The following is a 27,417-nucleotide window of genomic DNA, read 5'->3' on the forward strand; positions in this document are numbered from 1 at the left end:
CATAAACTGCACAAATATTACATACACAGCTTCATGAAATTTTACATATGGATACACTAGTATAATCACCAGCAAGATCAAGATATAGAAATTTCAGCCCTGGTTGGATAGCTCAGTTGGTTAAGAGTGTCATTCAGATACATCAAGGTTGCAGGTATAAATCCCTGGTCAGGACACATACAAGAAGCAACCAATGAATGCATAAGTAGAACAACAAAGTAAATTTCTCTCTCTCTCTCTCTCTCTCTCTCTCTCTCTCTCTCTCTCTCTCTCTCTCAAATCAATAAAAGATACAGAAATTTCCAGCACACCAGAAACCTCCCTGACTTCTCCCAGTTAGTAACCACCAAGGTAATCACTAAGTGATAAAGTTGAGAGGAGCATCTTTTGGTTTTTATAACAGGTCCCTTTCAAGGATACCTGAATTTCTCTAATGTAGTGACCCAAGATGGGCCTATATTAGCTTTAGAATGGGAGCTGGTTGCCAGAGGAATCAATCATATAATTTGAGGTTGGAACTTTCAGCTCCCTGCCAACCTCTGGGAAGGAGGGAGGGACTGGGGATTGAATTAATTACCAATGCTAATGATTTGATCAATTGGGCCTATGTAATAAAACCTCCTTATAAACCCTAAACTATATGGTTTGGTGACCTTCAAATTTGGTGCATGTATCCATGAAGAAGGTGCACCCCAAACTCCACAGGGACAGAAACTCCTGTGTCAGGACCCTCCAGACGCACCCTATGTATCTCAATCTGGCTATTCACTTGTATCCTTCATAATATCTTTTATAACAAACCAGTAATAGTAAGCAGAGTATTTTCCTGAGTTCTGTGAGCCATTATAGCAAATTATTGAACCTGATGAGGATATCATGGGAACCCAAATTTACTTTTTCTACTATTAGTTAACATTTGAACTATTTCCAATTTAGGACTATTCTGAATAAAGCTGCTATAAATACTCTTGTAAGTACTTTTTGTTGGATATAAATACTCATTTCTTTTGGATTTATAACCAGAAGTAGGACTGCTGGATAAGGTACACGTGTTTACTTTTAGTAGGTACTGCCACAGATTTTTCCAAATTGTGCCAATTTACATGCCCACTAAGCAATGTATGAAAGTTCCAGTCGTTCTAGTTCCTAATATTTACTTTATCAGCCTTTTAAAAACAATTGTTAACCTTTAATCTTCCAAATGAATCTTCATTTTATCTCCACAGCAGTGGTGAGCTCTGCTGTGAGGGGCAGAGATAGTTATTGGGATGTCAAGGCGAAGTATATCAACCTCGAGGATGAGCCTACAGCCTCTGATAGAAGCAGAGACCAGAATCCAAGCACAGCCCAGCAAGAGCCTAGAGATTCTCAAGGAATTCCAGATTCTTTTTAAAAAAATATATTTTATTAATTTTTTTACAGAGAAATTGATTTTTTTACAGAGAGGGATAGAGAGTTAGAAACATCGATGAGAGAGAAACATTGATCAGCTGCCTCCTGCATACTCCCCACTGGGGATGTGCCTGCTATCAAGGTACATGCCCTTGACTGGAATCGAATCCGGGACCCTTGAGTCTGCAGGCCGGTGCTCTATCCACTGAGCCAAACCGGTTAGGACGGAATTCCAGATTCTTGCTCAATGGACTCCTGCCTTCAGGGCATTGTGAGGCAAGACAGAATTAGAACAACAGGCTAAAAAAGAAAAAAGGAAGCTGATCCACTTCTGACCTCTTCACTATGTGTATGTCTCCAAAGGAACAGGCCTAACCAAGTGAGATGAGGCTGCCTTTCCCAAGGTGGCATTAGGGGTTAGTGGCAGTGCTGATCTGTGATGGCGAAGGATCCTATCTCAATCTGGTCACTGGTCTCAGGTTCAACTTGGAAAACAAACCCAAATCTCTTTGGAAGCAGAACTTCACATGGGCCAACAGAGCTCCCTGAAGGTATGAGGCCTGAAGCCTGAAGGGACCAGCAGGTAACTGGGCATTGCAGCCTGAGTCTGATCAGCCACAAGAAAGCATTCCTGCTTCCTTGCAGGGTGTTTTTTGTTTGTTTGTTTTGCCTGAGGAATGTTGAGGCTGGCCTCAAATTCCTACAGGATCTTCTGACAGTGGAGGCCAGGGTGATCCTAAAGAAACCCTCTCATCTGGTGACCAATGCCAGCCCTAACTGGGCTGAGAAGCCAATGGCCACTTTCTTCTCTATGGTTCAGGATTTGACCCAATCTGCCCTGATGGAGATATAACCTGGGTCCCCAGAGGGAGGCAGGCAGTGGCCATCCCTATTCCAGTCCTCAGTTTAGGACTGCATTGGAAATGTAAGAAACATAAATTATGGGGTGAAGCATATTTTTAAAAATGTTTTTTATTTATTTTTATTTACTTATTTTTTTTTTTAGAGAGAGAAACATCGGCATGTCCCCTACTGGGGATCAAGCCCGAAACTCGGCCATGTGCTCTGACCATGTGCCCTGACCGGAATCCAACCCGTGACCTCTGGGTGCATGGGGCGAAGCTCCACCAACTGAGCCACACCGGCCAGGGCGGAGTGAAGCCTATTTCACAAAACACAAAAGACAATGTGGCCGACAAGTCAAGGGAATCTAAAGGGAGGCGAGGTGACGGAGGGGCTGTTACGGGTTAGGGCTGGAGAGGGTCAGGCGGGGGCGGGGGCTGGCGGGGTGAGGGCTCCGCCTGGGTTGGTTATGCTGGGCAGGGCAGGTTCTCCGCCAAGGGAAAGTATAGCCATACTGGCAAGGGTTCTGGACTGAACTCCACCTAGTGAGGATGCAGGGGAGAAGGTTCTGTCTCCTCCCACAAGGTCCAGCCCTTTGGCACCTGGGCTCGGCGTGCCCAAGGCTCGGGGAAACCTGCAGCGCTAGAAGGGAGATAATCAGTGGAGGCTGCTGGGTAAAGGCGGGTGCAGGGAGGGGCTCCTTCCCCGAGGCGGGGGGGGGGTTAGTTGTCCTCACTTCCGGGTGCATGAGGATGGGCGGGCGCGGTCTGAGGTCGGTGGCGGGAACCCAGATTCCTGTGGCCTCTTGCGGCCACTTTACTAGCGTTAGAAAGGGGAGGTCGGCCGCGGTGCAACCCGCGCGAAATCTCCTCCGAGCTTTAAACCCCGCCCCTTTAGTGCCCGCCGCGTCTCCATGGCGACGCGCTGCGAAGTGCGGCTGCGCAGGAGTGACGGAGCGCGGGCGAGGGGGAGGGGGTGTTTTGGTTCTAGCCGCTCGCCGTCCTTTCTAGACTGGCTCGTCGGAAAGCTTCTTGTTCGTGCTTTCTTTTCCTTTTCTCTTCCCCAGCCTCGGTCCTCCTGCTCTCCTTCCCTTCTGCCTGCCTCCCCTTTTCCTACTGACGCCCCGGGTCCGGGCCATTTTCCGGGCCGGGCACACTAAGTGCACGGCTCCGGGGGCCCAGTATATGACCCGCGGTCTGGCTACCCCTCGCTTCCCCCGCCCCATGTGGCTGCGGGGCCGCGGCGGCGCTGCCCACTATGGCCCGGAAAGCAGTTAGCAGGAAGCGGAAAGCGCCAGCCTCGCCGAGAACTGGGAGTGACGCTCAGGGCCCGCAGGTGAGGGCTGAGAGGGTTGGGACTCGGGGGGGAAGGCCGAGGCACCTCGAGGCGGATAGGGTTTGCAGACTGGGGAACCGGTACCGGGATCCAAGGTCTGTAGTTAGGGATGGGCTGGGGGGAGTGGAGCCCCGACCTGTAGAGTCAGGGCTGGGCCATCAGGAGTTCACTGGAGAGCAGGGAGGCCGGGGTGAGGAGCTAAAGGGGAACCTCAAAATGGTGCATATACTGCGGAAGGTCTGCAGCCGGGAATGAGGCTTGAGAAACCAGATCTGGGCTTTGGAGGAGAGAAAATCGAAGTCCAGAGGCATTGGGAACGAACCTCCCAGAAAATAGGGGGAGGGAGAGTGAAGTCTTTACAAGGACCCCGGGAAGCAGGGATGGTTGCGTTTCGAATATAGGAAGGAGTCTCGCTGTGGATACACAACCCCTGAGCTGGCCCTTGAATCCTTAGAACAAACAGCAATTCCCAGGTATCATCTCTATACCGCCCCCTTTGGAGGGGAAGACCTAGTTGGACGCGTATTCGGACTCTGATTTCCCGTGCCTTCCACCCCGTTGGTGTTTGATTTTGGAATTCTACAACTGCCTGGAGCGTGGGGCCTCGTGACATGGGGGCGGCCATTAATAGTGCATCTTGGAAGACCTGGGACCCTAAATCTGGCTCCTTGGGCTGCATCCTTCATGCTCCGAGGGGAGTACTGGCTGAGAGGGAGAAGGGGCCTGGGTAGAGATGCAGCCCAGGTTAGTATGGTAATCGTTCAGCCCATCATTCCCTTCCCTGTCAAGGATAACTTTAGGGACTCTGAATCTTTCACTCCTCAAAGGCCTAGTAAACCTTTTGTCCTTGTTGGTCTCTGCTTCCATTTCCTTGTCTTTTCTTTCCGCCTTTCTCATAGGTAGGTTTGACTCTGAGCAGCATCTTCTCAGCGTTGGAAGAGTTAAACTGGATAGTCTGGGTTGAGATTCCTGTTCTTATATTTCTGTTGCGTGTAAATCCTGCAGGATGAGTTCTTGGTGGTTTCCCTAATACACTAGGATCCCTTGTGCTGAAGGAAGGTAGCCAAAGCCCTGATTTCTAATATTGCTTTCCACAGTTTGGCTGGGATCACTCCCTTCACAAAAGAAAAAGACTCCCCCCAGTGAAGAGATCCTTAGTGTACTACCTGAAGAACCGAGAAGTCATGCTACAGAATGAAACCAGCTACTCTCATGTGTTGCATGGCTATGCAGCACAGCAACTTCCCAGTCTCCTGAAGGAGCGAGAGTTTCATCTTGGGACCCTTAATAAAGTGTTTGCATCTCAGTGGCTGAATCATAGGCAGGTGGTGTGTGGCACAAAATGCAACACGGTAAGTGTCTGGGGGATGTGAACTTTATCCTAGGCCCTGGATATATGGCTCTACATGCTCCTAGAACCTCTCATTGCTCATTTTCCCCATCAGTTTCTCTTGGGGGGAGATTGCTTTACTCTCCTTTACATTTCCTTCTATTTTTTGGTGATTTCTTCCTCTCTTTTTTTTCTGTTCCTTTTCCCAGTTATACATTTCTGATAAATCTTTAGAGGAGGCTATTTCTGTAGGCCTCTTGCCATATATATAGTTATGCCAGTGCTTCTAGATTTTTTTTTTTTTTTGGCTTCATTTTTTAATTTATGTTGCTTTTTAAGTCAGAGGCCTCCAAGGAAAGATGGAGGAAAGACACCTGGAAAGACTGAGCATCATTCAGGATACATGATAGTGAAAACCTGCTAGCCTAAAAGTAGAAGCATTTAAAATAGTTCTTGGCAAACATTCACTTTTAGGGTATAGAATCGAAAGTTGTTTATCTTATAAGAATAGACAGGGAATGTGTGTCTGGTGGTATCTTGATGTACATGTTTCTCTTTGCACAATAGTCTCCGTGAAAAGGATTCAGAAGAGAGAAAAATTAAGTATAAGTAGAATATTTTTATAGAGAATGACAGAAGACAATTCTAAATGAATGAAGGGAAAAATTTATCAGTAATCTATATAACCAGCACAATTACAGGCATGGATAAAATAAGTTAATCTATGATTGGTTATGGTGGATGTGATTGGAACAGAATAGTATGATGTCAGATGATTGACAAGTGAAAAGAGGCAGGGCCTGGAGGTGGAAAATGATTCTGAATGAAGTGTGAGAAAAGATAAGATGAGATGAGGCCTAGCTGCTCTCTCCATTTTCACCTCGCTCTATGTGAATAGACAGAGTAATGTCATAATGGTTGGGTAAATTTACCCTGGACAGAAACATCTTGATTAATTGGAAGAGAGATGGTTGCTGTAAATCAAGAAAGTCTTAAGTACTAGGAGAAGTGTTTTTTTATAAAGGATATTAAAGGCCTGATGCACGAAATTCGTGCAAGAGTAGCCCCCCCCCCCCCAGCTGCTGAGGCTGCTGACACCCCTGGCCTCTGGCTTCCCTAGCAGCCCTGGCTTGGTCAGGAAGGATGTCCAGTCTAATTAGCATATTACGCTTTTATTATTATAGAACAGGAAAAGATTTAAACATGAGTTTTAAGGAAGGAAATAATACCATGGTGGTTAGGGCCAAGCTTTCATTTCCTCTTCTGTTGAAGGCTGCTTGTCATACAAAAGCTTTTAAAACTATGTAGTTGCAGCAAGTCTCTACAAAACTTCATTTTTCTAGCCTCATTGTCACTTGGAGTAGAAAGAAACTCTTATTTGGCGAAATTAATTCCATTTTCCACACATACCATTATAGTGTTTTGCCCAGCAAATGTTGCTGAATTGTAAATTAAAGTAATCGTCATAGTGTCTTGCTCTGGCACTTATTATTTTGAAGGTGAGAATAATATTAAGTAATACTTTAACCTACTGTTAATACATATGATTTCTGTCTTCCTATGTCCTCATGACCTTAAGTCTGTTTTCTTTTTATAGTTAGAGTTTTTTGCTTTGTTTTTTTAGCTTCCAGAAGCAAAGCAGGGAACCAGGAACACTGCTTTTCTCTGAAATTTGTGACATTTGGCAAATGATTCCCTTAGCTGTGCCTTTGTTTCCCTCTCTCTAAAATGGATATTACCACTTATCGAGTGCTGATAAGGTGGTGTGGACATCTTGGGAAATACTTCAGGTGAACAATATCTTATTCAAAAATAGTATTAGTGATAGTGAATCAAAAGTTTTTCCAATGCTCTTGGCAATTCCTGAGACTTCCCTTTGAAAGAAAGGAAAATTATTTAAACCATTAGAACTGTCTTTGGATACTATGTGAGAATTTTGGGGGAGGAGGAGTTCTTGTTTGATTCTCAATAGTAAGTTAAGTTTCAGTGTATTGAAATATTATCATCAATAAAATGATTTAAATGTATTCAGTAGGAAAAGTATGCCACAACCATTTATATTCTAAAATCACCTATTCATATATACCTAAGTTTCACCAGCACTTAACTGAGGGTACACAAATGCTAGAAAGTCAGGTCCTTTCCTAGTTACCTGGCTTGGCGCTATAATATTGAAATCTCTGCTGAGGCAGTGGGTCTTCCTCTGTGATAAAAGCAGCAGAGATATTTTGTAAAGTTTTCTGTAGCCTGATTCCTGGGGTGGGAATTGCCCTGTGCTATGGAATGACACTCAAACTGGAAGGCCAGTAAGCTCAGGAATAAGAGCAAAGATGGCCAGCCTATGTTTTAATCAATAACAGTACGGTCATATTTTTACTAAATTATTTAAAGAAGGAGAGGTAGTATAAACTTAATTGGATCATGGGTCTGACTACAAGGATGTATAGGTATATTTTCCTGGTTTAGGGTTACAAACTCAGATTGTGTACAAAGTCAGACAGAATAGCTAAATAAAAGAAGCCTGCCAGGCACAAAAGTAAGAAATAGTGGAGACTGCAAAGAGCCAAGAAGGAATTCTTGGCTCCAGCTAGTTGTAGCCATGCAGCAATTTGGGCCTAGCATTAATAGATTTTTGTCCTTTTTAAAGAGAAACCTGAAATCTGTATTTTTATGGGGGAAGGTATCAACCATGTATGAGGAATTTTAAAATTTTATTTTGAGAATATTTTTATTAAAGCTGGCAACAGTGCAATAAAGAAGGGCTTAGGATTGAAGAAGCAACAGGAGAGAGAGCCTTGGTGGGGGTTGCTTTGGCTCTCTAGAAATATTATAGGAAAGAAATGAGCATAGGCCGGGCTACTTTGGCTCACTGAGAAGTCAGAAAAGGAAGCCTTAGAGACGGTTTCAGGAGATTAGCCCTGGACCAGCTTCCTCTGCCCATTGTTCCAGTCTCATGGGGTCTCTTGACATTTAGGATATGCACTCCAGTGGGGGAGGAAGAGGGAGAATGGAAAGGAGTATGGGCCTGCTCCCTGGAAGGAAAGCACTATGAGAAATATTGAGAGTCTAGTGTGACAAGAGCTTTATGTGTCTAGAAGAGAGTTGTGAAATTAAGATTGGAAAGGTTCATTAGGATCAAATTGTGGAAGCCCTTGAATGTCAAGCCAAGATTTTATTCTGTGGAGAATGGAGAGACAAGACTCAAGGATTTTTTTTTTAATTAATATGTATTTTTATTGATTTCAGAGAGGAAGGGAGAGGGAGAGAGAAAGAAACATCAGTGATGAGAAAGAATCATTGATCGGCTACCTCCTGCACGCCCCTTACTGGGGATTGAGCCCGCAACCTAGGCATGTGCTCTGATGGGAATCGAACAGTTACTTCATGGTTCATAGATCAATGATCAACCATTTGGCCACACTGGCCGGGCAAGACCCAAGGATTTTTAAGCAGGGAGTGGCGTCATTGGAGTAGTGCTTTTAGGGAGAGAAGTTATATGATGTTAGTGCTATGGTTATGGATGAGCGGCAAAACCAGGCTAGTAATGGGGAGAAGGTGAGGAGGGGATGGGACAGATATGACATCTTAGAGGTAAAATCTATAGATGATGATGATGATAACATGCTCATATTTAATTGATTCAGAGCAATAAGTCAAAATTGATACTGATGTCTTCCAACCTGGATAACTGGGAAGATGGCAGGATGAGCATTAAGCAGATTTGAAGAGAAAATGAGTTTAGTTTTGTGCTTTCAATTAGTTCAGTTGTTTTCAACCTTCCTAATGCCGCGACCCTTTAATACAGTTCCTCATGTTGTGGTGACTCCCAATTTCATTGTTACAAATTGAACATAATTAAAGCATAGTGATTAATCACAAAAACAGTATGTAATTATATATGTGTTTTCCGATGGTCTTAGGCGACCCCTGTGAAAGGGTCGTTCGACCCCCACGCGACCCACAGGTTGAGAACCACTGAATTAGTTGAAATTGGGGAGGGGGTAAAGATTGAAGTTAGTGGTTTGGGAATCATATATGTATAAGGGATTATTGTTAACATGGCTAGAGAAGGCACACTTGAGTTCCATAAACCTCCCTAAAATTGCAAATTTTTCATTATATGTGTATTTTCTGGGCACGATGCAGGGAGGGTGTGGAAAGTAGTTCATAGTTCTCATTAGATTTTCAAAGGAAATACTGTGAACTGAAAATGGGTAAGAACCATTGATATTTTCGAATAGAACCTTGGAAAATACCTGTATTTATGAGGCAGGAAGAACTGCCTTGGGAACCTTGGGAAATACCTATATTTATGGAACTGCCTTGGGAACCTTGGGAAATACCTATATTTATACCTATATTTATGGAACAGGGAGGTCAGAGGAAAACCAGGAGAGTACCAAAAACAATTCAAGATAGTGGATATTTTCAGAGGGGGTGGTTTGAGGATAAGGATTGTATAGGCAGAGTGATACTGTATGCAGAGTTTGAGGTATTTAATTTTAGATATATGCATATTTTCTAAACCACACTTGGCACAGGTGAGGGCATCAGACTTTTTAAACCTGGAAGCATTTCTTTGTAGGTATCTTCGTTAATATCCATTCAGCAGCCAGTAGGGTTTAATTAAATCTTATTTCTGCATTTTGAGGACGCCTTGACGAATGACCCCCCCCCCCCCTTTCCTGGTCTTACTAACAGGCAGAGATTTGCCCTTTTTTTTGTTTTGTTAATCCTCACTCAATATTTTTTCCATTGATTTTTAGACAGTGGAAGAGAGTGGGGGAGAGAGAGAGAGAGAGAAACATCAGTTGGTTGCTTCCCACGTGCACCCTGACCAGGGCCAGATATCTAGCCTGCAGTCGAGGTCAGAATCAAACCTGGGACTCTTCATTCTACATGCCCACTGAGCCAAATTGACTAGGGCTGCCCTTTTTTTTCAAGTCAGATCTTAGCTTAGGCCTTTAGTTTCCAAGTTTTTTGTTTTCTTTTCTAGAAGAGTAATATGTAAACATATGTCAGAAATATCTGCATTTATACCAACAAATTTAAGTTACTTTGTATTGTATATTTGGATTCAGAAATTTGAGGGTTGAGTTTGGCTCCCATTTCTTACTAGCTTTATGCCCTTGGATAAGTAAGATACAGTAGAACCTACGTTCTCGAACTTAATTCATACCTGAAGGCTGATTGAGAAGTGATTTGTTCCCATTAGAAAGAATGTAAATTGAATTAATCAGACCCACAAATGATTGCCTATTTTAACTTTTCTTATATATAATACATGGCTCATGTACTAGTACTGTTTAATCTATAAACAAACACTTTCTTAAATTTATTGAACCACCCCCTCTGGCCTTAAAGGGATCACTTTCAGCACTCCTTTCAGAGGTGTCTTTTAGGAGATCAGTATGTAGCATCTTTGCTTTTTCACGTATCACTGCCTTGGAAATCCTGCTTTTTGTTTATCCAAATCAACCATAGTTTTTCTACCTCCTCAGTTATCTGTGATGTGGTTTTGTGAGCACTTTCACACCTTTGGCAATATTAGCATTCTTGATGGCCTCTTCATGTTTTAAAATTGTGTTAATCTTTGATGCCAGCAACAAAAGCATTGTCTCCTTTGTTTGGTGCTTGGGAGAGAAGCTTTTTGTCCTGCTGAGGTATTGGCATGAAAGGGTTGTCAAGTCAAAAACCCATTTTTTTCCCACAACTCAGACATTTTTTCTGTGAACAACTTGGTTGAGAACTGAATTGTTTGAGATGGGAGATGTTGGAGAACCGAGGTTTGAATGTATATTCTAAGCGTTCTCTTACCTTTAAAATAAATGGAGAAAGTAACAGAGTTATTGAAAGATTAAAGTTGGTGGTATGTAGGCAGGCTAAATAGCCATCTCAGATGGTGATTTAAGAAAAATTGAATTTATTTAAGGAAAAGGGGTGGGGGATGGGATATCCAAAGGGAAGGGCTACGCAGAGAAAAGGGGGCCTTTGAGACAGACTCAGGGCATAAGCCCAGGATGGATGAGCTGCCATTGCCCATTGCTCCTTTAGTTGCGAGTCTTATGGGATCCCTTAGAGAGGTTAGGGGATAGTGCTTGGGGGTGGGGGAAAGGTACAGGCGTGATCCTTGGAAGGAGAGGGCTGGGTCCTTTGTCCTGAGCGTTATTTACTAGTATCTCATTCTGGCAGGGGGGAATCTTAGGGAAGATCTCAGAGAGGCTCTTAATAGAATATTCATCAGCTTTCCAGGTGTTCTGTTTCAAGGGCCTGGTCTCCACTGATTGGTCAGTGCTAGGGGGGGGTCATTAGTCAATAATGTAGCTGGTCCTGAGGCAGCCACAGGCAGAGTCAACTTGTCTGGTTTTGCTGCTTTTTTGGGCATGGAGCTCAAGTACAACTGAGGCCTAGATGTTATCGTTAGGGAGGAAGAGGTCAGGGAGTGAAAACCTGACCAGTGATATGCTAGGGGAGGATAGGCTGCCCTGGGGACAACGTTCTTGTTTTCCCAGTTTTGTCCCTTGCTAGGCTTCCAGGGTTTTCTGCTCTGGTGAGTTTTTGTACCTGGTCCATCATCCTTGCTCTGGGGGTCTAACAGTCATGAAGAGAGTTAATGAGATGTTAGTTAGCACAGTGCCTAGAACAGGGATCCTCAAACTTTTTAAACAGGGGGCCAGTTCACTGTCCCTCAGACCGTTGGAGGGCCGGACTATAGTTTAAAAAAAAACTATGAACAAATTCCTATGCACACTGCACATATCTTATTTTGAAGTAAAAAAACAAAACGGGAACAAATACAATATTTGTATTTGCATGTTTAAGGACCCCTGGCCTAGAACCAGGGGTTAATAAAATTGTTGATGTAATTAATGGTGGTGGTGAAGGAGGAGGAAGTGCGGAAGAAGTGGTTTTATGATTGAAGGCCCTAGGTGTATTTTTGGCCAGATTCAGGTACATTTAAGAAGTGAGCATTTCTCTACCCTATAAATGGCTGTTTTCTGTATGTCATTCACATCCCACATAGCTTAAACATTTAGAAATGATTCATTTAGATATAATGGTATAAGAGGAAGTACAATTTGTAAATTATAGGAAATTATATTTAAATTTCATTATAGATTAAATATAGATAAAAGGAAAATATTTTTCTGTGTGTAAATTAGAAATAAATATCCAGTTGTTTTTTTTTGGATTTGAGAGAGAGCGCGCGCTTGCATAAGAGAAGAAGATAGGCCGAAACCGGTTTGGCTCGGTGGATGGAGCGTCGGCTTGCGGACTGAAGGGTCCCGGGTTCGATTCCGGTCAAGGGCATGTGCCTGGGTTGCGGGCACATCCCCAGTGGGAGATGTGTAGGAGGCAGCTGATCCGATGTTCCTCTCTCATCGATATTTCTAGCTCTCTGTCTCTCTCCCTTCCTCTCTGTAAAAAATCAATAAAATAAAAAAAATTAAAAAAAAAAAAAGAGAAGAAGATAGAAACATCGATTTGTTCCACTTATTTACGCATTCATTGGTTGCTTCTTGTATGTGTCCTGAGCAGAGATCAAACCTGCAAACTTGGCTTATCTGGACAATGCTCTGACTGACTGAGGTGCCTGGCCAGGGTAGTAATACCCAGTTCTGATAGAGATGTGTTGGAACAACAACAATATTGCTACTAAAACTCTTTTTTGAAAGTAATTTGGCATTATGTTTCAAAATCCTGGTACATGTCATGTGTTGAATGAAGAACCTAAAAATATACCCTTTGACCTAATATTTTCAGACTAGGGAATTCATCCAAAGGAAAAGTCTTTTTTTTAACAAAATAATTATTAGAAGCTATTTTAGCTAAATGCTAACAGTAGAATACTTGAGTAATTTATGGTAAATCAAGTCTGCATGATATTATGCAGTTATTAACATAATTATAAAGACTAAACATGCAAAGCATTTGATATGTTAAATGGAATGAAATAAAATTGATCTCTGCTGATTGTAGCTATACACAATTATACATGCATGTGGTGAAGGACTAAACAGAAACTTGACAAATGAAAACAGACATGAAAAAAGAAGACTATGAGTGATCTTTTGCATTTTTTATTTCTGTTATTGCTGATAAAGTAATATAAGTGAACTCTCATTTTTTTTTTTTAAATATATTTTTATTGATTTTTTTTTACAGAGAGGAAGGGAGAGAGATAGAGAGCTAGAAACATCGATGAGAGAGAAACATCGATCAGCTGCCTTCTACACATCTCCCACTGCACATCTCCTACTGGGGATGTGCCCGAAACCCAGGTACATGCCCTTGACCGGAATTGAACCTGGGACCTTTCAGTCCGCAGGCCGATGCTCTATCCACTGAGCCAAACCGGTTTCGGCGTGAACTCTCATTTTTTAAAAATGTTACTTCAGCTAGATAAATCTTGTTTTTTCTTAGCCTAAAGAAACAGTGAAGATAGCCTTGACCAGTTATCATTCATTACTTGTCTTGTTTACTGTTAAAAATTAAACGTAGTTATGTATTATATATCTTCTCTGGGGAGAGTGAAGTAGGGGTTTGAAAATACAGTGATGGGATATACAGCAAAAGGAGTTTCCCTTTTTGGTCACAAGGGAGTTTTTTGGAGCTCAATAAAACTAGAGAGTCCTGACTGGTGTGCTTCAGTTGGGCAGCATCCTATGCACCAAAGGTTGCTGGTTGATTCTCAGTCAGGGCACATACTAGTATGCACATACCTGGGTTTGGGGCATGATCCCAGGTAGGGGTTGTGTAGGAGGCAGCCAATCGATGTTTTACTCTCATCGATGTTTCCATCTCTCTATCCCCCCCACCCCCTCTGAAATCAATTAAAAAAATAAATTGCACCACCCGTCAGCGTAGTTCAGTGGTTGAGTGTTGACCTATGAACCAGGAGGTCAAGATTTGATTCCCAGTCAGGGCACATGTCCAGGTTGCGGGCTCCATCCCCACTAAAGGGCATGTAGGAGGCAGCTGATCAATGATTCTCTCTCATCATTAATGTTTCTATCTCTCTCCCTTCCTCTCTGAAATCAATACAAATATATTAAAATATATAAATAGCACTTAGAGAGAGATCTTGCTTCTCAGTGGGCAAGTACACAAACCACATTGTCCTTACGTCTTTATGCTGTAATGCTCAGGAAGTAAGAATGTGTCTTTACCCAACCCCTGTGGTATTTCACTAGTTGAAAATTGCTGCACTGTAATTAACACTGTTCACCTGTCATTTCCTTAGCATAAATTCCTGAAATTGAAACTGCAAATTTTACACATTTTTAATTTTTGATACATACTATCTCATCATTTCTTGTTGTGTTTCTTGGTCTTAGGTCTCTGTTTTCCTCTCCCCCATCTTCTAGGTTTGAAATAGGAAATGAATTCCTCTTCTTTGATTTTGGTTGTCTTTCCTTTCCCTAACTTTCAGCAAACTTAGGCTGCCCACTTGCCTCTTATTGTCTAACTCAGTAGAATTTATCTTGATGTCTGTGTGACCTATGTGGATTTGCTTTCCTTTCTCTGTTAGGCTCCAGCTAAAATACTCTTGAGTTTTAGAAACTTTGTGAGTCCACCATTTTACTAAGCCACCTTGATCTTTCTTGGTACACACATTTGCATGTGTCTACAAACACACTCATACATGCAGAGATATACTCACTAGTCTTATAATCTTCCTGATTGTAAGGCCTTTGCTTTCTTTTTTCTTCCTCTGTTCTAGACTGTAAAGTACAGGGAAACATTGAACCTCCAGTTTACCTTGCCATGCAGCTCGTTTCTGGCAGGTATCCCAGTAGGTTAATGTGCAGGAAGTGTTACAGGAGCTGCATGAAGCCTTGGCCCCTTGTCAGAGAGCTTGGAGAGCGATTCTGTGGCAGCTCCTCCACATCACCGTCCCTTCCTTTGAAGAAGAAAAAGGGCTCTGTCCTTCACATGGTGCTTTTTCATTTCTATGTAAGAATGAGGTGAGGTTCCCTTACTTCGAAGAAGGAAAAGGGCTCTGTCCTTCACATGGTGCTTTTTCATTCCTCTGCAAGAATGAGGTGAGATGGGGGTAAACTTGGTTTCCTATGCCCTCTGCAGACCCAACTATTACCGATTTTTCCATTGCCCGTGTAGCAAATGTTTTCCATATAGTATAGAAGCTTTTCTTAACAACCTGAAAAACCAAACAAATATGAGCATAGTATATTACTATTACCTATCACTTGTTAAGCACTTATTCTGTGCTGAGCCCTTGCTAAACACTTTACATTTTATTTGATTTCTTAGCAACCCAATGAGATAGATAATATTATTCAAGTTTTATAGATAACTAGAGGCCCGGTGCACAAATTTGTGCACAGGTAGGGTCCAGCCAGCCTGCCCCAATCGGGGCAATCAGGCCAGGAGCAGGGGCTGCAGGCAGTTGGCTGGCTGGCTCCACCCCCTGGTTGAATTCCCAGTCGAGGGGACAATGTGCATATTAGCCTTTTATTATATAGGATAATATTCAGAAAGATTAAGTGACTTGCCCAAGATCACACAGCTAATAGGTAACCAATTTGGAATTCAAACCTAGATCTTTCCCGACTCCAAAACTGCAGAAGTTGGACTTTAGACTTTCTTGGGTATGAATAGATGAAACTTTTTTCCCTCACCTTTTTGGATGGCAGTGGAGAGAGAGAATGGCAAAGGAATGGACTAAAATAATTCTTAAAAATTTTAGCTCACCCTCACATTCCACAGGAGAAACTCAGATATTTGCAGGTTTCAGTTTAGTTTTTACTCTTGTGTTTTATCAGGAGCAAAACATTGCCCTCAGTGTACGGAGCTGATTCTCTTCATGTCAGTGCTTCTCAAACTTCAGGGACCTAGAGATCTTGGGAAACTCCAGAATCCGATTTAGATCTAGGGCAGGGCCTGAGATCCTTTGTTTCTAACAAGCTCCCAGGTGCTCCTTTCAATAACAAGTGTCTAGAACAGCCGTGGGCAAACTACGGCCTGCCAGATGCGGCCAGTTTGAAAAAGACCTTACCCTTTTATGTAATGATGTTTACTTTGAATTTATATTAGTTCACACAAACACTCCATCCATGCTTTTGTTCCGGCCCTCCTGTCCAGTTTAAGAACCCGTTGTGGCCCTCGAGTCAAAAAGTTTGCCCACCCCTGCTCTAGAATCTAGATCAGTGATTGTTAAACCTGAGCAGTAAACAGTGTCCTGGAGATCCTCGGGAAAATACTCAGTTTTACTGATCTCAAACTCAGTGATTTCTAGTTGGAGGAGTTTCATGGTAGGGTCTGGGGATTGTTTTTGTTTTGTAGTATTTTGTAAAAAAATAAAAAGAAAATTCCCCAGGTTATTGTAATTATCAGTTTGGGAATCACTAGTCTAGCAGCTAATGTGTTATGGATGCATTGTCCCACTCAACACAAAGGTGTTAAGTGGACAGTTAATTTTGCTTCATGAAACATTTGAAGGCTTGTGTTAGAGATTACTTATTTAAAAGGATAATAAAACCTTTTTTGGAAGGGCTAGTTCACAAACCCCAAGAGCAAGAAGTATTTCTAGATCTAAGAAGGAAACTAGGAATTGGAAAGCCACAAGGAACCAAGGATGGCCATACTTCCTCTCTTGTGGAGAGGAAGGTGCTTTTTTCTCTGGAGAATGGCTTTCGTCGAAAATGGCCACCCAATCTGTCACCAGCCAGCTCCACATTTCTGAGAGAACTTGAATGACACAGTCTAATGTAGCCTTGACCAAATCTCCCTGGGCAGTGCTGTGATCCTGAGATCACAGCTACAGAGCCCCACTCTGAATGCAGAGAAGTGTGGACCCCCTAACATCACTGAGCAGACCTCCTGAAAGTGGCTACTGCACATGCTTACTATGTAGCCTTGCATTTGTTGGGGCGTGATTATAGAACCAAATAGGTAAAATTCACTGCTTTTGGAATTGGCAGGGCCTTATTAGCTTAATGGAGAAGCGAGGCAAGATTTTAAATCAGTATGATATGGTCTAAGTTGTGGGTAGAGGGCTATCCTGGGAGCCTACAAGAGAGGAACTTGCCCTGGCTGTTTAGTTCACTTCGGTGTGAGTGTCATCCGATTCAGCAAGGTTGCAGGTTTGATCTCTGGTCAGAGCTCATATTAGAATCAACCACTGATTCTAATTCATAAATAAGTGCAACAACAAATAGATGTTTCTCCCCCTTTCTCTCCTTTTCCCTCTCTACCTCTCTAAAATCAATAAATAAAAATTAAAATAAAAAAGAAGAGAGCCTGGCTAGTGTAGCACATTGATTGAGCATCAGCCTGTGAACCAGGAGGTCATGGTTCGATTCCCAGTTAGGGCACATGCCAGGGTTGTGGGTTCATTCCCCTGTGTGGGGTGTGCAGGAGGCAGCCCATCAATGATCCTCTCTCATTATTGATGTTTCTATCTCTCTCTCCCTCTCCCTTCCTCTCCGAAATCAATTTTAAAAAGTGTGTATATATATATATATATAAATAAGAATAGAGAAAGAGAGAGGAACTTAACAAGCTTAGAAATTTAGGGAATATTCAGAGAGGATATGTCTGACCTGAATCATTAATGATAAGTCAGTGTTGGCCAGGTAAAGAAAAAAGTAGGGGGAATCATTTCTGACATTGTGAACAACATGAGCATTAAACAAAATAATTATTTAATTGAAGATTTTTGCATGAATAATAATTATAAGCATACAGTCAACAGCAGGGTGTGAAGCTAGAGCAGTGGTTCCCAACGTTTTTTTGGCCATGCCCCACCTAAGCATCTCTAAAATCCTGACCTCCCACCCCCACCCCCCGTGACATATAATTCTTATTTAAAAAGTGAACTCCTATTCAATGTGGTGGAAGCCTAAAAGGTCATTAACTTGGTCTAAACAAGCGTCCAAAAGAACATGGCATCCATGAAAGAGAAAAATAAAAGGAGGAAAGGACAGTTGAAGTATGAGGAAGAAATCACTAAGAAAAAAAAAATGAAGTGATATGAAAAAATAGCAAATAAAGTTTCAAAACATACACTAGAGAACTGAAATGCATAAATATATAACAATTTATATACTGTATATGAGGCCCCTAGAACCATAAATGGAAAAAATTTACTGTTAATAACTCATTCTCAAATTGCCCCCCTGTGGGGCTTGTGCTCCACGTTAGGAACCACTGAGCTAGAAAGATATAGGTAGGGGCCAGATTGCGGAGAATATTCATGCCACGTTAAGGTTTTGGATATAGGTAAAGGGGAACTGTTGGATATTTTTTAATTGACATGGGAGGATTCCCATTTTTACGAAGATGACTGATTATGGAGAAGAGTGTGTGTTTTTGTTTTTTTTAAAAAATATTTTATTGATTTTTTTTACAGAGAGGAAGGGAGAGAGATAGAGAGTTAGAAACATCGATGAGAGAGAAACATCAATCAGCTGCCTCCTGCACATCTCCTACTGGGGATGTGCCCGCAACCCAGGTACATGCCCTTGACCGGAATCGAACCTGGAACCTTTCAGTCCGCAGGCCGATGCTCTATCCACTGCGCCAAACCGGTTTCGGCGAGAAGAGTTTTTTTATGGTGGCCTTGCCTGGAAGCACGAAGACTAATTGCAATTGTCCAGGGGAGAAGTGGTGAGAGAGAGGAAGGAGCCAACTGTAAGAATGTTTAGGGAGGTAGATTTGGCAGGACTGGATTGGATGATGAAGTGAGGGAGAAAGAGAAGTCTAGGATAAACCCCAGGCTTGGGTGATTGGGTGGATTTTAAGTTTAAGGCTTATCTAATTTCTCCTTTCATAGATCTCCTTCTGCCCATGCAGTAGATTACTGTATACAAAGATTTGACGTGATCTGGCTTTGGCACAATTGCTGACAAGATTTTAAATCAACTTCTTGAAACTATAAGATATATGAGGGCAGAGATTATTTCTCTCTTACTCATAGTTAATTCCTAGCACCTAGAATATATGAGTGAATGAAGGAGTAAATCATTAAATCACAAAGAATTGAATGTAGACTTTCTGGAATGCCCTTTTTCTAAGACTGATCTTTTCGATAATACATTTCTCTGAGTTGAATCTTGGAGAGTGAAAAAGGCTTAGATTGGTAAATGGGGTAGAGAAGAGCATTTCAGGCAGCAGCAGCAGCATAAGCAAAAGCATGGAGGCATAGAACAAAATGGTGTGTGATACACATAAGCAGTGAGATATTAATAACTCTTACTTTGTCATATGTCTTAGGTCACTCCAGCAATCGTAGTAGCATTTATAGGTATGTTTAATAGTGGTTGTGATGTGTTCTGGGAATTGTGATTTGTTTCTAAGTTTCTATGCATGTGTAGATAGAAATTTGATATTGAAAATATGCCCAGACTGGCAGAAAAACCTTTAGTCAAGCTATTTTTTTTTTTAAATTTGATTTTACAGAGAGAGAGAGAGAAGAGAAACATCAATTTGTTGTTCCACTCACTTATGCATTCATTGGTTGATTCTTTCATTTGTCCTGATGGGGACCAAACCCATAACCTTGGCATATCTGGATGACTCTCCAACCAACTGAGCTGCCTGCTGGGGCTAGTCAGGTTCTTTAGGTCCATAGTCTAATGCAAGTTCTCTTTGAAGCTGTCTTTGAATCCCAAGCAAAATTTACTGCTTCCTAATCTGGGTGCATGTAGCATATTATACTTTTCTCTGTTATATTATCTTCATGTTTCATATGACTGGTAGTGCTGCCAGTGCCTTTAATAATTCCCAGTATAGCATGTAGTAGGCATTGATTAAATGTTTGATGGCTAATGGATATTTGTACTCAGGATCAGCCACATTAAAGAGAAACTATTTAGCATATTTCCCTTTTCTCTTACAGCTCTTTGTAGTGGATATCCAGACAAGCCAGATTACCAAGATTCCCATTCTGAAGGACCGGGAGCCTGGAGGTATAACTCAGCAGGGCTGTGGTATCCATGCCATCGAGCTGAATCCCTCTAGAACACTGTTAGCCACTGGAGGAGACAACCCCAACAGCCTTGCCATCTACCGGCTGCCTACACTAGATCCTGTGTGTGTAGGAGATGTAAGTTTCCCCAATAACTGTAGTTAGAGGCAGTCTTGTTTTTCAACAGAGCCTGCTAGGTCACATTGACCCCCTACCCCTGGTGGTAAGGTGTGGGGGTAAGATTTCAGAAATAGGGATGACTCCCCATAGGGAGTATCAGGTATATTGACAGTGTATTTGTTTGATGAAGGGGCGAGCAGCGTACCTCGGGAGCCAGCAGCAGTTGATTAGTGTTTGAGTCCAGTTTCCACACACATACTACTGCCCATAGTCAGAGAGCAAGTTATTAAAGCATTCATTCAGCAACTATTTATTGAGAGCCTTCTATGGCCAGGCATTATTTTAGACACTTGAGGTACAGCAGTCAATAAAACAGATAAAACCCCTATCCTCTTGAAGCCTGCATTCTAGTGAAGGGAGGCGATATATAAACCAATAAATACTCATCAGCAGAATGTCAGAGTTGATAAGTACCATGGATAAGGCAGGCTAAAGCAATAGAGTGGTGGAAAATGCTATTTCAGAAATGGCCTCATTGATAAGAATGACATTTGAGTTGATGTACAAAATAACATTGAGTGTAAACTGTAATTGAAAAAAAACATTGTACATCAACTATAATTGAAAAATATTATATTATTAAATATATTATTATAATATATTATTATATTATTTACTATATTAAAAAAGATGACATTGAGACTTAAAGGAAATGAGGGTGCAAGCCATATTGATGTCTGGAGGAAGAGAGTTTCAAATGAAAGAAACAGCAGAAAGGTCAGTTATAGTTGTTGTCGCAGGAAGCAAGGAAGAGACTATATGACGAGGTTGGAGGGATGAGAGTTGAGTGATTATGCTACTATGTAAGAGCCCCAAAGAAGACATCCAGAGAATGAAGGCCAGAGCTGTATGTCAACTAGACATGCTTATTATTCACAGTTATGCCAGTTTTATTCCAGCCTTGCATCTCCAGGTAAGAGTTAAAGATTATGAGATCATGCCCTAAGAGATCAGAGTTGTAATTTTTAAAAAGATATTTTCACCCAGGCTTGTGTGCTTTTCAAGAGTGTGCATTGTAATTCTATTTTACTAATTTCCTTTTTTTCTCCCACCCCTCTCTGTACCTGTCATTCCCTCCTCCCCAAGGATGGGCACAAGGACTGGATCTTTTCAATTGCATGGATCAATGACACTATGGCTGTGTCTGGTAAATTGCCTTTTTGTAAGGATTTTTGGTGTGGCTGGGAGGGAGGGAAGTTAGAAATTGAAAAGGAATAATGTGAATGAAAATAGCCCAGTAAACAGAAAATCAACTAGGGGTCAGGAGATCTTATTTATTATTCATACTCTGCCTTGTTCCAAAAAAGCATGTGTGATGGCATATTAGTCTAAAGTTTTTGTTGGACTTCATTAAAATAATGGTGTTAACATGTTTTGGAAAAGTTGACATGTTCTATAAAGTATTAGGAGCAATAACCATTTTTTGTACAACTAACTATATAGTGTTAAGTTTCTTATTGCTAAAAGCTATATGTCATTTCTTTCCAGTGGTAGGTCAGAAAAAGATGTATGGAAACGAGTGTAGAGAAGATAACCTAGAGATATACAAATGCTTTCTAGATACCCACAGTAGCCTAGAAGGTAGGCTCAGAGTGCTAACCATTTTTACTGGGTACTCATGTGTAAAAATATAATTCCCCACTCCAGATCCCCAAACAAAAGTAATCTTATTAGTTGCTAATGTAAGTACTTCACTTATGTTATATAATCCTCAGGACAGTACTCTAGAGGGTTTGCATTACTAGGCTCATTTAACAAATGAGAAAATTTAGATTCTGAGAGGTTATTTAATTCTTTGCAAGGCAATAGAAAGCAGCCAAGAGGGAAAATAAATCTAATAAGCATATTCACAGGTCAAAATTACCCGGCAGTAGTTCAGAAGTTTTGGGATTCCTTGTTATTTGTCTCCCCAGGGAATGAGAGGGCTGAGGTGGTCATGTCACTTCTATAGGGACTGTTGATATGTCAGTAACCTGCACTAAATTTGGTTGGTGAAAGCCAGGACTTGTCTTTGTTTGGGCTCCACCCCTCTCTTCTTTCAGATTTCCTGCCAGTGTCATGTTTTCAAGCTGATAATGCCCAAGTATACATTTCCTGTACAATAACGGCAGGTTTTAAGAACATTACCTCTGCTATTAGAGACCTGAATTTGAATCCTGGTCCTACCACTTATTAGCACTATGATCTTGAGCAAGTTATTTAAGCTTTTTGAGAGAGACTTTTTTTCCTCATCTGTAATATGGGTAATAATTTATATAATTTAGAGGGTCACTGGGAAGATTAAATGCGATAATGCATAGTGGCTGCTATTTTGAAAATGCTCAATACTTGTTAGTCAGTGCTAATGTTCAGACATGATGATGGGCATCAACCCCTGAACATTCCACCTCAAAATCAGTATATTCAAACTCACGATCTCTCTTCCAAGACTACCCCACCCCTACCTCCACCCATGAATCGACATATATTAGTGAGTGTTCCCATCTTTCACCGATTGCACAGCTAGGGAACTAAGACTCATTTTAGGCTCTTTAGTTTCCTTAGGTTACCAAGCCGTGTTGATACTGTTTTCTAAAATATCTCTCTATCCATCAATTTCTTTTCTATTTTCTATACTCTAGAGCTCATCATCCATCTCTCTTTTTTTTTTTGTAAGTACATTTTTATTGAGGTTTTTTTTTTTTTTTTTAGAGAAAGAGGGAGAGGGATAGAGAGAAACATCATTCATGTGCCCTGGCTGGGAACCAAACCAGTGACCTCTTGTTCCTTCCTGGGTCAACACTCAACCAGTGAGCCATACCCGCCAGGCAGTCATCATCTATCTCTCGAGTTACCCAAGTATCCTTCCATATTTTCTTTCTGCTTTTAGTCTTGTCTCCTCCAATTTAATCTTCATGTTGCTGCCAAATTAGTTCTTTAAATAATTTTCCTTATTGTAAAAGTAATACACATAAGAAATTTTTTTTAATCCTTACCTAAGGATATGTTTATTGATTTTTTTTATTTTAGAGAGGGGACCGGAGAGAGAGAGGGGAAGGGAGAAACATTGATCAGTTGCTTCCTACACTTGATCCTAGCCAAAAGGCTGAGAAATGATATCATCAGTTGCTTCCTGTATGCACCTCAACTGGAGATTAAACCTGAAAGCTAGGTATGTGCCCTGACCTGGAATTGAACCTGCAACATTTTTGGTGTATGGGATGATGCTCCAACCGAGCCATCTGGCCAGGTCTACACGTAAGAAATTTTTTAAATACAGATAAAGGAAAGAAGGCTTACTCATATCTCTACCCAGTGGTAATCACTGTTAACATTTTGAAATATATCTTGCTAGATTTTTTTTAGTACATATTTTTTAGTTGGTTAAAATGGGATCATATAGAGGGATAGATATATGCATAGATGTGATAGATCAATAAAATGTTGATAATAGAATATAGGTGTAAGTATACAACTTGTAAAATTCTTTCAACATTTCAGGATGCTTGAAGTTTTTCATAATAAAATTTGTGCAGTTTTATCCCACCCATTTTGGCTCGGTAGATGGAGTGTTGACCTGTGGACTAAAGGGTCCTGGGTTCAGTTCTGGTTAGGGGCACATGCCTTAGTTGCAGGCTCAATCCCTGACCCTGGTCGGGACAAATGTGGGAGGCAGTCAATTGATGTCTTTCTCACATCAATGTTTTTCTCTCTCTCTGTCACTCCCTCCCTTCCATTCTCTCCGAAAAGCAATGGGAAAATGTCAAAAAACAAAACAAAATTTAAAAAAAAAACTTGTGCAGTTTTATTTTAAAACTAGAGGCCCGGTGCACAAAATTTGTGCACTGGGGCGTGTGTGTGTGTGTGTGTGTGTGTGTGTGTGTGTGTGTGTGTCCCTTAGCCCGGCCTGTGCCCTCTTGCAGTCCGGGACCCCTTGGGGTATGTCTGCCTGCTGATTTTCTTCTGACTGCCTTTAAGATGTTCTCTGCCTTTTTTTTTTTTTTTTTTTTGGTAGTTTCCCTCTAACGCACCCAGGTATTAGTTTTCTTTCTCCTCGCAGTCCAGGACCCTTATTCCTTACCACCCGCCTGCTTGCTGCTCCTCACTGCTCGGCTCGCTGCTCCTTAGTGCTGCCGTGAAAGCGGGAGAGGCTCCTGCCACCGCCACTGCACTGCCAGCCATGAGCCTGGCTTCTGGCTGAGTAGCGCCCCCCCTGTGTGAGTGCGCTGACCACCAGGGGGCAGCTCCTGTGTTGAGCGTCTGCCCCCTGGTGGTCAGTGTATATCATAGTGACTGGTCATTCTGGTTGTTCTGCCATAATCGTCACTTAGGCTTTTATTATATAGATTTGCAAAATAAACTTTGTGAAGTTCTCCAGATGCTCCCTCTTTCTGGACTTTTCTAGATTTCACACATGATGAACTCTCTTCTTTGAATCCCTGCCCACAATTCTTATGATGCAAACAAATTGAATATTTCTGCCATGTTAGACAGTTTTTACTACAAAGCATTCAGGAGATTTAAATATGGAAAAGGGCACCTTCTGGTTTCCAAGGAGAGTTGGCAAATAACTTTACTGGAAAGGAATTTTAAAACCATGATTTTTTTTTAGTGGTTCTTGATATTCTGTTCTATAACTATATTATAGCCACAATGTTGGACATACAGATTGTTCTGAATAAACATCTTTATGGGTCTTATGACACAGGATTATTCCTAGATGGGAACACAAGCGTCTGGGTTTTGCTGCAGATTGCTCAATTGTACTCTAGAAAGATGGTCCCATTTTACTTTACCATCAGCCATGTGTTTAGGGCACAATTTAAAGAAAAATGTTCTTATTATTTTTTTTAATTCTCACCCGAGGATATTTTGCTGCCAAATTAGTTCTTTAAATAATTTTTAGAGAGTGGAAGAGAGAGGGAAAGACAGAAAGACATTGGTTGGTTGCCTCCTGAATGAGTCCCCAGCAAGGCCAGGACTGGGGAGGAGCCTGCAACTGAGGTACGTGCCCTTGACTGGAATCGAACCCAGGACCCTTTGGTTTGCAGGCCGATGCTCTATCCAGAGCCAAACCAGCTAAAGAAAAATGTTTTTTAAGTGCTTCATTATTGTTTACTAAGGAAAACTATCTTTTCAAGCATTCATTTTATGTAGAACAGTCATTGTTAGTACAAGGAGTGTGGTCCCTATGGGCCCGTGGAAAGCCTTTAAGAGACCCATGAATCGCCTTGAAAATAAATGTACAATGTGGTATTTTTGTATATTTTTCTAAAGAAATTCCTAAGTCTCTCAAAGGATTACAAGACTCAGAAAAGGTTAAGCAACAACTGATGTGAAGTGGAGATTCCTGAACCCTGCTGCCCAGTAGAAGTCACTTGTGTGTGCATGCCCAGGTGACCTAAGCATTTGGCTTGAAAAATTACTGAGCTTTATCAAACTAATTTTTTAAAAAGTGTATCAACTCTGTTATGCTTAAATGTTATCTTTTAAATCCTAGACCTTAGTCAAATCATTCTCTTGGTGTAGCTGTTAAAATGCATATTGCTCTCTGTTTTGGGGTGGGCCACCTGAACAAGCACCAGCACATACGAGGATGATGCGCACAGAGCTAGACTAAAATAGCCCATCTTGGCTTCTGTGGGACTGTCCTTTAGAGAGTTGAGTATATCTGACATTTGTGGTCTCCTTGACCTGCAGGCTCACGTGATGGTTCTATGGGACTTTGGGAGGTGACAGATGATGTGTTAACCAGAAGTGACGCAAGGCACAATGTGTCACAGGTCCCTGTGTATGCTCACATCACTCACAAGGCCTTAAAGGACATCCCCAAGGAAGACACAAACCCTGACAACTGCAAGGTCCGTGCTCTGGCCTTCAATAACAAGAACAAGGTATGAGCTTGCCAAAGTTTCCTGAAGCCCATTACTCTCCAACTTCTTGGCTTATGTCTTGGAAGATGTACTTTCCTTCTCTTTCCCCAAGGCAGTGCTTGCTGCATAGCTTGGTTCTGAGCCCACAGAGCACCTCTTGAAGGCTAAGGGATGCTGGTGAGAAATTATAACAGGTTATGAAACCCTCCTGTGTATTGAGCTCTGCTGTATTTCTCTGGATGGTCCATATTTGTGGGTCAGCCTCTTGAGAGTTTCCCCAGGATCACTATACCTTTGCAGGGGGTTTTATCTCTTTGGTATTCAGTTTCTTTTCATTCTTCACTTCCTCTTCTGAACACTTCCACTAGATCTTATGTAATCACTGCATTAGGTCTCCTGAAACTGGGGTATTCAGTAGTGTTGGGATGGAGACCCAGAGCCAGAAGAGGAAAAAGGCTTCTCTCAAAATCTAAATCAGGCCACAATCAAGGCTAGTTCTCTTAGCCTAATATCTCCCTTCCATACTTATGGCTTAGGGGTAGACTTACCTCTCCTAGCTTAGACCCTCCACTTATAGAAGCTCTCACACTGGGACACACAAAACCGTCCTTCATGTGTGTGCTCTGCTCTGTCAAACAGGATGTCATGGGAATGATTGCATAGTAAGGGCTTTATGTTATTACTAGAAAATGAAATGGCTTGAGTTCTTTTAAGGAGGTGCATCAGTTTAATAAGCTGCATTTCATAGGGCTGATAATGAGATGATACTCCCTGGCACCAGCTGGAATCATCATGGGATAGGAATGAAGAATGGGAGGACCTGAACTTAAAGACTCCTGCTTACTGTTGTGTATTAGTTGCTACAGATTGGAATGTAACCTGTTTCCATTGCTCTTGTAGGAATTGGGAGCAGTATCTCTGGATGGCTACTTTCATCTCTGGAAGGCTGAAAATACACTGTCTAAGGTGTGATGAGCATGACTTAATAGCTTTACCTAAAAATTCACCTTATGTTTAAAATACTTTAATTCTCCCTGAGCCTTTTCCTTCTTCTCTAAAGCACCAATCAAGGGTCTGGGCATGTGGTTTCATGGTGTATGAAATCCTGAGTCTGGCATGCCTCTCCTAAAAGTCTTTAAGCCCTAGCTGGTTTGACTCAGTGGATAAGAGCCTGTGGACTGAAGGTTCCCGGGTTCGATTCTAGTCAAGGGCACATACCCGGGATGCAGGCTCAATCCCCAGTAGGGGGCGTGCAGGGGGCAGCTGATCAATGATTATCATTGATGTTTCTATCCCTCTCCTTTCTGAAATTAATTTAAAAATATATATATTTTAGCCCTGACCGGTTTGACTCAGTGGATAGAGTATTGGCCTGTGGACTCGATTCCAGTCAAGGGCATGTGCCTTGGTTGCGGGCACATACCCAGTGGGGAGTGTGCAGGAGGCAGCTGATCGATGTTTCTCTCTCATCGGTGTTTCTAACTATCCCTCTCCCTTCCTCTCTGTAAAAAATCAATAAAATATATTTTAAAAAAATATATATATATATATTT

General features: G+C 41.7%; 1 protein-coding gene across 3 annotated transcripts in view; it reads left to right on the plus strand.

Moving 5' to 3' along the window:
- Positions 1 to 2,772: 2,772 nt before the first annotated feature.
- The window catches only part of DCAF12 (DDB1 and CUL4 associated factor 12), a 29,858-nt gene continuing 5,213 nt past the window's right edge, over positions 2,773 to 27,417 (plus strand). The window contains exons 1-6 of one of the 3 annotated variants that reach the window (XM_036330563.1): positions 2,773 to 2,909; positions 4,668 to 4,922; positions 19,764 to 19,970; positions 21,099 to 21,159; positions 25,692 to 25,885; positions 26,765 to 26,830. In XM_036330563.1, coding sequence (XP_036186456.1) covers positions 2,787 to 2,909; positions 4,668 to 4,922; positions 19,764 to 19,970; positions 21,099 to 21,159; positions 25,692 to 25,885; positions 26,765 to 26,830 — 906 coding nt within the window. In that variant the 5' untranslated portion in view covers positions 2,773 to 2,786. Of the gene's footprint in view, positions 2,910 to 3,188; positions 3,571 to 4,239; positions 4,315 to 4,667; positions 4,923 to 19,763; positions 19,971 to 21,098; positions 21,160 to 25,691; positions 25,886 to 26,764; positions 26,831 to 27,417 lie in introns of those variants that run through there. The other 2 variants (XM_036330564.1, XM_036330565.1) reach the window with 2 other exon arrangements.

The sequence above is a fragment of the Myotis myotis genome, unplaced genomic scaffold, assembly GCF_014108235.1.
Source record: "Myotis myotis isolate mMyoMyo1 unplaced genomic scaffold, mMyoMyo1.p scaffold_m19_p_12, whole genome shotgun sequence".
Classification (NCBI taxonomy): domain Eukaryota; kingdom Metazoa; phylum Chordata; class Mammalia; order Chiroptera; family Vespertilionidae; genus Myotis; species Myotis myotis.